At 40.7% G+C, this 10,000-nt stretch overlaps 1 protein-coding gene across 1 annotated transcript in view; it reads right to left on the reverse strand.

The window, feature by feature from the left end:
- Positions 1 to 6,772: 6,772 nt before the first annotated feature.
- slc15a1a (solute carrier family 15 member 1a) overlaps positions 6,773 to 10,000 on the reverse strand; it is a 36,416-nt gene continuing 33,188 nt past the window's right edge. Inside the window, exons 21-22 of the mRNA XM_061971556.1 lie at positions 7,512 to 7,619; positions 6,773 to 7,435 (exon numbers count right to left, since the gene is read on the reverse strand). Coding sequence (XP_061827540.1) covers positions 7,214 to 7,435; positions 7,512 to 7,619 — 330 coding nt within the window. The 3' untranslated portion in view covers positions 6,773 to 7,213. The remainder of the gene's footprint in view (positions 7,436 to 7,511; positions 7,620 to 10,000) is intronic.

Consider the following 10,000-nt stretch of genomic DNA (forward strand, 5'->3'; position numbering starts at 1 on the left):
AGCATTTTTTGGGAAGCTGTTTTTATACCCAATCATGGCACCCACGTCCTGTTCCCAATTAGCCTGCACACCTGTGGGATGTTCCAAATAAGTGTTTGATGAACATTCCTCAACTTTATCAGTATTTATTGCCACCTTTCCCAACTTCTTTGTCACGTGTTGCTGGCATCAAATTCTAAAGTTAATGATTATTTGAAAAAAAAAAAAAAAGTTTATCAGTTTGAACATCAAATATGTTGTCTTTGTAGCATATTCAACTGAATATGGGTTGAAAATGATTTGCAAATCATTGCATTCCGTTTATATTTACATCTAACACAATTTCCCAACTCATATGGAAACGGGGTTTGTATATATATATATATATATATATATATATATATATATATATATATACCAGTGACGTGCGGTGAGGTTGATGGCTGGTGAGGCACTGTCTTCATCACAGTCAGATTTACAAACATATGAACCCTAAAGAGTATCTTATTCACCATTTGATTGGCAGCAGTTAACGGGTTATGTTTAAAAGCTCATACCAGCACCTTCCCTGCTTGGCACTCAGCATCAAGGGTTGGAATTGGGGGTTAAATCACCAAAAATGATTCCCAGGCGTGGCGCCGCTGCTGCCCACTGCTCCCCTCACCTCCCAGGGGGTGAACCAGGGGATGGGTCAAATGCAGAGGACAAATTTCATTACACTTAGTGTGTGTGTGACAATCATTGGTACTTTAACTTAACTTTAACTTTACACATACAAACTGTAGCACACAAAAAAGCACATTTAATTAAAAAAACGTTATTATGGTCTTACCTTTACTTAGAAATTAAGTCCATGCGCCGCAACTAAAGCCCTCACTTAAACTTTCCACGTGCAAGATTGAATCTATTTAAAAAAGTGTAACCGAGGGTTTATAATGTCGCCTATACTGTATGAAACTACAAAATAACAAACACGGAGGCTCCAGTTTACACGAGGACCACTTTATTTACCTTCTTTCAAAAACCTCCGCAACGTGACATCACTTCCGCTCTTAGCGCCTTCAAAATAAGAGCTCAAGGCATATACTGTATAATAGCGCATAACAGGAACTTAACATCACAAAGAGAAAAGCCCATAAAAATAGGTTACAAAAGTTATTTAATAAGAAGCCAAAAAGTGCAAAAACAATAATGTTCGTGTTGGAGGAGTTGTGAATTAGGTACACCTGCAGTCTGCAGGTGTATCTAATGTTGTGTCCCTGCAGTCATTCACAACTCCTCCAACACCAACATTATTGTTTTTGCACTTTTTGGCTTCTTATGAAATAATTTTTAAAAATAGATTCAATCTTGCACGTGGAAAGTTTAAGTGTGGGCTTTAGTTGATATAACAATTCTACGGCGGGGGTGCAGGAGGCGAGCCTCAGCCAGTGCGTCTTTTGCAGCCGTTTTATGATCGCTCAGCACAAGAAATACTTTACACACATACAGTTGTTGACAAAATACACTGTACATTATATACCTCAGCTAACTAAACTATGGAAATGTATAATATAGTTCATATAGCAATACAGTCTCACTGCACAGCAGGCCAGCAGTTAGCCGAGTCATTGCGCAATCCATGTTGCGGCACTGAGTGACGTGCCTCAACTGGCTGCTGATCACCGCACCGTCTCTTCTCAGTATTTGAATGGCAAATGTGAAAATTCAGCGATTTTGAATAAAAATAATCTAAAACTGGTGAAGTTAAATGGAAAATAACTTTATAGTATAATCACTGGATACATATAACAATTTTTTTTTTCTTTTTTCTTTTTACATTTTTTTTCTTTCCATGATGGCAGGCACCTGCCTCTAGTGACTGCATGTCACTGATATATACACATATATATGTATATATATATATGCATATACATATGGAAGTGCAAAACGCTCACATTTTATGAAACAAATTACAATTACGGAAAACAAAATAAAAAACCCAAACAAATTACAATTATAGAAAAAACACAAAAACATTTCAGAAAACAAATGAACAACTGACGAAACAATTTCATAAACCATCCATTCATCCAGCCACAAAAGGATGAACCAATTATTTTGTCCACATCCGCTTTACTTCCTCATTCCTCACTCATGAACAACTTGATTGGCTGACTTGGCTGTCAATCTGCGATTTGGGCGGCCGGGCCGTTCCCTTTCGGGTCTGTGAGACTTTTTAATGTTTCGTCTTTTGTTTCCCGTGGCTCCCCGAAGGATGAATGGTGCGGTATCCGGTCTCCTCCTGCACCCACGCTCGCTCGATCCGATCGGCTCCTGGCTGGTTCCTATCGTTGGTTTGGAGGAAGAAGCTTGCCGTCGTCGCTCCTGCTGTCCCCGCCCCCGGAGGCGCGGGGTGGATCACCGCCACCTGCGGACTGTGTGTCGGGCCCCACCCGGATTAATTGCGGCCTTGGACGTGCTGGCCCCCGCCAGGTTCGGTCTTGTGAACGCAAGATCTTTGACAAACAAAACTTTTATCCTGAAGGATTTCTTCACTTCCCGCGGACTGGACTTCCTCTGTGTGACGGAGACATGGCTGAGAGCCGGTGAGTCCGCCCCTCTTAATGAACTTCTGCCTCCGGAGTGTTCCTACTTTAATTCCCCACGGCCGTCCGGTCGAAAAGGAGGAGGATTAGCAGTCGTTTTTAAAAATGACTTTAAATGCCGTCAGATCCGCCTACAATCCTCCTTTTCAAGCTTCGAACTGTGCATGTTTGAACTGGGTCTTTCTGATGTCGTCCTGTGTGCCGTCATCTATCGACCACCCAAGTACCACAAAGACTTTATAACTGACTTTTCTGAATTTCTGGCTGAAATCCTGCCCAAATATGATCGTGTCCTTATTGTGGGTGATTTTAATATTCACACCTGCTGTCCAGATGAGCCGCTTTCCAGGAGCTTCCTGAATATAATCGACTCATTTAACTTTGTACAGTCTGTGTGTGGTTCTACACATGAACGCGGGCATACACTCGATTTAGTGCTCTCGTATGGTTTGTGTGTTTTTAATTTGGACATTTGCGACGCTGTGTTCTCTGATCACATGCCGATCTTGTTTGATATTCCCACGCAGTGTCCAGTTAAATTGTGCGCACCGCCCCAACGCTCTCGCATGTTTAATTCTTCGTCTCCTGCTCGGTTCTCCTCTATTTTTTCGACTCTTTGTGATGATAATTCTGCAGCATCTGTGTGTCTGAATACTGAAGAGTTGGTTTCTGGGTTCAACTCTATCTGTTCACAAACACTGGACACGATCGCGCCTTTCAAATGCCGCCGCGCTAAAGCCACGCCTCAACCCTGGTTGAATGACGTCACTCGGGCTGCCAGGCGCGTATGTAGAAGAGCAGAGAGAAAATGGAAAAAAGACAGGCTGCATGTGTCCTTTGCCATTTTTAAAGAAAGCCTGTTTTCCTTTCAGATGACTGTAAAAGCAGAAATGAATATATATCTATCTCAGATTATATCTTCTAACTGTAACAACCCCAGAGTTCTGTTTAAAACTATTAACACTGTCATTGATGCTCCCAAATCTGCTGGTTTTGATGCTTCTTTTGAATTCTGTGAAAATTGTCTCCATTTTTTCACTAACAAAATTGTGTCAACTAGAGCCAGTCTATCTCAGCCTTCATATGACCCTTCTGTTCCCCTGCATTTCTCTTCTGTTTTCCATCAGTTTGAGCCGGTGTCCTTTTCTTTTTTAAGTGACACAGTTAGTCAGATGAAGCCCTCTGGTTCTCCTGCAGATGCCCTCCCACCTCGCCTGTTTAAGGAGGTACTTGCTACTATTGGATCAAGTGTCCTTAACATTATCAATAGTAGCCTCTCTTCTGGAATAGTTCCAGTAGAGTTTAAACATGCAGTGGTACGACCTCTACTTAAAAAACCCAGCCTCGACCCCTCTCTCCTCTCTAACTTCAGACCTATCTCTAATCTTCCATACATTTCCAAAATATTAGAGAAGGTTGTCTACAGTCAGTTGCTGCCCTTCTTAGAGGATAATGGTATCACTGAGCTGTTCCAGTCCGGTTTTAAAGCCCTTCACAGCACAGAGTCAGCGCTTCTAAAAGTTTTTAACGATATCCTCCTGTCCACTGATTCTGGTAAATATGTTGTCCTGGTGCTTTTAGATCTGTCTGCTGCGTTCGACACCGTCGACCACGCCACCTTAATCACTCGTCTTGAGAACTGTGTGGGCATTAAGGGCGCCGCCCTTAACTGGTTCCGGTCGTACCTAACCGACAGGAGTTTTTGTGTAAAAGTAGACAGTTTTATGTCGTCCACAGCTCCTTTACCACATGGGGTCCCCCAGGGCTCAATTCTTGCCCCAATTTTATTTGCGCTTTACCTTCTCCCCCTTGGTTCTATTTTTAGGAAGTACAGTATTGCATTTCATTTTTATGCCGATGATTGCCAGATTTATTTTCCCATGGCACAAAATAACACGGTTCAACATCTTATTGACTGCCTGCACGACATCAAAGTCTGGCTTTCAGCTAACTTCCTGAGCCTAAATGAAGACAAAACAGAAGTTATGTTGTTCGGTCCAAGTCGCTCTCCCTCCCCCAACGTTGACCTCGGCACTCTGACCCCGTATCTCAGCGACTCTGTCACAAACCTGGGGGTAAAGTTTGACTCAGATTTTAAATTCGAAAAACAAATCAGCAGCGTCGTTCAAAAAAGCTTTTATCAATTACGCCAAATAGCGAAAGTGAAACCGCTTCTATCAAGACATGATCTTGAGAAATTAATCCACGCTTTTATCTCGACTCGTCTTGACTACTGCAATGCCCTGTATGTTGGCATTAGCCAGGCCTCCCTCGCCCGCCTGCAGCTCGTGCAGAACTCTGCTGCTCGTCTGCTAACACAGACCCGCAGACGTGAGCACATCACCCCTATTTTAGCGTCCCTTCACTGGCTCCCTGTGCGTTACCGAATACATTTTAAACTCCTTTTATTTGTTTTTAAATGTCTAAACAACCTCGCGCCAACCTATCTCTCCGACCTCCTTCAGCCTTACTGCCCCACCCGATCCTTAAGATCAGCCGATCAGCTGCTGTTGACGGTCCCTGACACAAGGCTGAAGCTTAGAGGTGACAGAGCTTTCGCCGTTGCTGCTCCCAAGCTCTGGAACGACCTACCCCTGAGTGTTAGACAAGCCTCCTCTCTTCCTGTTTTTAAATCTCTCTTAAAAACATATTTTTATTCCATGGCTTTTAACACTGAGTGATATCCATCCTGCAATGGCGCCCCATAATACACCTGCTGTGATCCTGTTTTTATGTTTTTATGTTTTTATTAATTCTATTTTAATTATTTATTTTTTATCATGTTCTGTTTGTGTTGTGTTGTGTTTGCTCGATACTCGTTTTATCTTTTAACCTGCTCATTGTACAGCACTTTGGCTACCCCTGTGGTAAATTTTAAATGTGCTTTATAAATAAAGTTGATTTGATTTGATTTGATTTATGTTTTCAGAAATTGTGACGTGGTTGTCTTTTGTTCATTTGTTTTCTGGACCTGTAAGATGTTTTCGTCATGTGTAATTGTAATGTGTTTGACATGTTAAACTCTTTTTGCACTTCCAGGCCACCGTAGTAAACGGCCATATATTTGCCAATATTAATCAATGTAATAATATAAATAAATAAAATGATGCCCTTATACACATGTTTGAGCAAAATAAGGAAAGCAAAAACTATTTACAATACATTTATTTTGGGGTTATAATGTAGTTTTCAGAGGTGTACTAATGAACTGCACTGCCTCATAATGTGTTGGTTATATTATTTACACGGAGGAGAAGGAAATGCATACAAGGTTAGTGGTTTAGTTGTTGGTAAAATCTGTACAAATGCTATTATACAGCAGCCATTGTCTTTCTTGTACTGTACTTCAATTTCTATCAATCCATCTATTTTGTAACGCTCGCCCATACTTGCCAACCCTCCCGAATTTTCCGGGAGACTCCCGAAATTCAGCGCCTCTCCCGAAAACCTCCCTGGACAAATATTCTCCCGAAAATCTCCCGATTTTCAGCCGGAGCTGGAGGCCACGCCCCCTCCAGCTCCATGCGGACCTGAGTGAGGACAGCCTTTTTTCACGACGGGAGGACAACTGGGTGACAAGAAATAAATCATCCAGACTAGAGATGAATTGTATTATTATGTTTATCTTACCTACAAATAAATATATTTATTAATTAAAAAAAACAAAAAAAAACTAAATACATTTTTACTATATTTTGCTAAAAACATAAAAATTAATTGCATTTTTATTTGTATTTTTTCCGACTCCTTATTACATCCAGGCATTAGAATTATACATTCAAATAAACATATTTGAAATAATTAATTTTAAATTATCATAATAATTCATTTAAAATGACCATATTTAATTATTAAAATAATTGCTTGTTTATCAACAACTTTAGAATTTTATTCATTACATTTTGAAGCTCTCAGAAGCCAAGTTATGTTATATTCCTTAATATTTATTTATGCAAGTTTGAAGTATCAATTATCTAAACACAGTTTTGTTTGCATATTTTCAGGATGTATATATATATATATATATATATATATATATATATATATATATATATATATATATATATATATATATATATGTGTGTATGAAATACTTGACTTGGTGAATTCTAGCTGTCAATATACTCCTCCCCTCTTAACCACGCCCTGCCCCACCCCCGACCACGCACCCACCCCCCACCTCCCGAAATCGGAGGTCTCAAGGTTGGCAAGTATGCGCTCGCCCCTCTCGGGGTCCGCCTGTCCCAGCTGCACTCAGACAGAAGGCAGGACTAAAAAAAAAAAGAAAAAAGAAAAAAAAGAAAAAGAAAAGCTTTTGCAGGAAAAGATCCTGAATGCATCACTATATTTGTCTGGAAGTGAGAAAGGTGAACATTTAATATTATATATAACACAAATACAAGAATTACAAACTCACACACTACAAACTATTCTTGTTTTTTTTTTTTTTTTACATCATTTACAGCTTTTCATAAAAGTGAAAAACATATATAAAATGGGAAATAAGTTATAAAGTTTATAATATGCAGGATGCCTGGAACTGGAAGATAATATTGTCGAATATAATCCAACACACACGTACACGCATGCACACATTTCTGGTGGATTTCCCTCTGGGTCTTGCATAGAAAAAAATACTTCACATTTCACATATTAGTTTGTTTCTCGTCACCGCTTTCAACTCGGTCTCTTTGGGCGTCCATCTTCTGTTTGTCGCGTCTATCGTCCTCGTCATCATCGCCGTTCACCTCCGCCTTGAACTGGGCCTCAATTTCTGCCGGATCCATGTAGGTGTAGAAGTAGGCCATGATGGAGAAGATGAAACACACGGCCACCAGCAGGGAGGCGAACAACACGTACTCGGCCCACTTAAAAAAAAAGGACAACTCCTGGGACCACACGGCACAAAAAAAAAAAACGTATTCCTGGGACGAAGTTCTTTACCCGTTTGGGAATCTTTGCGAGCTCGGCCACGATCAGGACAATGAAGTTGCCGACGGCGACGGTAAACAACCAGCCCGCTTGCAGCACCGCCTTCATGTTACTTGGCGCCTTGGAGAACGGGAAACGGCCATGAAATATGATTGACAGAACCACCGCATTGGTGTTCTGTGATATTCTTACAAGATGTCACATCTAGCCCATAAGTAGCCCCCGCTCAGTTTTCCTAGCATGCCTTGTGTTTAGGGATAGGTATTGTTTACATTTTAAAAGTTAAAGTACCAATGACTGTCACCTGTGTTGGGTTAGTTACTGAAAACCAGTAACTAGTTACAGAAAACCAGTAACTAGTTACAGAAAACCAGTAACTAGTTACAGAAAACCAGTAACTAGTTACAGTTACTTTATTTCAAAAGTAACTCAGTTACTAACTCAGTTACTTACACCAAAAAGTAATGCGTTACTGTGAAAAGTAACTATTTAGTTACTTCTTTTTTTTTTTAAAGCTCCCATTAATGCCCTTTTAGCCTTCATTTCAGTACTGTTACTGCACTGGAGAATAATACAATGTGTTGATCAACTTGACATGCATTTGCATCACTGAACTCTGCTAAGCAATGTGCTCTACATACAACACACAAAGACAAAGATATGTTTCAAAGGGCCAATTTATTTCAGGCCAGAACAAATTGACAAAACTATTTTAAATAGCTGCAACATAACATACATAAGTAACAAACAGCATAATAACAACATAGCTTCACCTAAGGAAGGCACATGTGACATACACAAAGCCTAACCAGGCAGATTTGAATTGCTGTTTTGGGCAGTAGACGGGATCTTTGATCCAAGACACAACTTACATTTAACTAAAATGTTCTTTTCTTTGTGCTCGACAAAAGAAAATAAGTGAGAATATCTCCATGTTAAGACACTCGACTGCGCTCCGTTGTTAGTAAACACAGACACGCCTCTCCCTCCCCTCCCCACACCCAAACACACACACAGAGCGCGCCTCCGGCTCATTCAGAAGGACGACACTGCGGCGCTCCAATAAAACACACTCAGATCTTCTGTTTCTAGCCGATACTACATAAAAAATAACGTAAAATTAAAGCTGCAAGCAGCGATGGACGGGACCGACTTTGACGGCACATAAAATCCAAACCGGAGCAGTAACTTAAACTCTTTGGTCAACTTTTAATCAGAAGGGTTCAATCTCTGTCCTGTGCTAGTTTGAAGCCGACAAGACAAACGCGCTCAGAGGATATAATGTTTGAAAAAAGGTGACCGGTTTTTACAATACTTTTGTTTTGAAGGGGGAATTGCAAACTTCCTGTTGATTTTTGCTGGGGGTTGTCAATATATGAAATGTAGGTCTAAGTGAAACCTACACAGAGGTTTTTGTTTCATGTCTCTAAGACATTCCTACTGGAAGTTACAGGCAGTTTTGTCTGAGTTTTCTTCCTAGGAGCAGTTGTGTCTGTGTTTTCTTCCTCGGGGGCGCTAGAGCGCAATTTTGAGTTTGGGGGTTGTGTTTTTTATTAGATCGCAATTTTTGCCAGTCCTGATGTGTGTGTCCAGTTTAGTGAGTTTTGAAGCATGTTAAGGGGGTCAAATTACAGCTCAAAGAGGCAAAAGTGACAGTTTTTACAAAATTTTTGTTTTGAAGGGGGAATTGCCAACTTCCTGTTGATTTTTGCTAAAAGATGTCAATGTATGAAATGTAGGTCTAAGGCAGACCTACATAGAGGTTTTTGTTTCATGTCTCGTCTCTATGACATTACTACTGGAAGTTACAGGCAGTTTTGTCTGTGTTTTTTCCTAGGGGGCGCTAGAGCGCAATTTTGAGTTTGGGGTTTTTGTTTTTTTTATTAGATCGCAATTTTTGCCAGTCCTGATGTGAGTGTCCAGTTTGGTGAGTTTTGAAGCCTGCTAAGGGGGCCAAATTACAGCTCAAAGAGGCAAAAGTGACAGTTTTTACATTTTATTTTGTTCTGAAGGGGGAATTGCCAACTTCCTGTTGATTTTTGCTAAAATATGTCAATGTATGAAATCTAGGTCTATGTCAGACCTACATAGAGGTTTTTTGTTTCATGTCTCTACGACATTCCTACCGGAAGTTACACGCAGTTTTGTCTGTGTTTTTTCCTAGGGGGCGCTCGAGCGCAATTTTGAGTTTTGGGGTTTGATTTTTGATTAGATGGCAATTTTCGCCAGTCCTGAAGTGTGTGTCAAATATGGTGAGTTTTGAAGCATGTTAAGGGGGTCAAATTACAGCTCAAAGAGGCGGCGGAATAATAATAATAAAACCTTACAAAAAGAATAGGGTCCTCTGTCCCAAAGGGACATTGCAGTCCCTAAAAATTATCTCCTTGCTTGGCACTCAGCATCAAGGTTGGAATTGGGGGTTGAATCACCAAAAATGATTCCCGGGTGCGGCCACCGCTGCTGCTCACTGCTCCCCTCACCTCCCAGGAGGTGATCAAGGG

Source organism: Nerophis lumbriciformis, linkage group LG13 (assembly GCF_033978685.3).
Source record: "Nerophis lumbriciformis linkage group LG13, RoL_Nlum_v2.1, whole genome shotgun sequence".
NCBI classification, from domain to species: Eukaryota; Metazoa; Chordata; class Actinopteri; order Syngnathiformes; family Syngnathidae; genus Nerophis; species Nerophis lumbriciformis.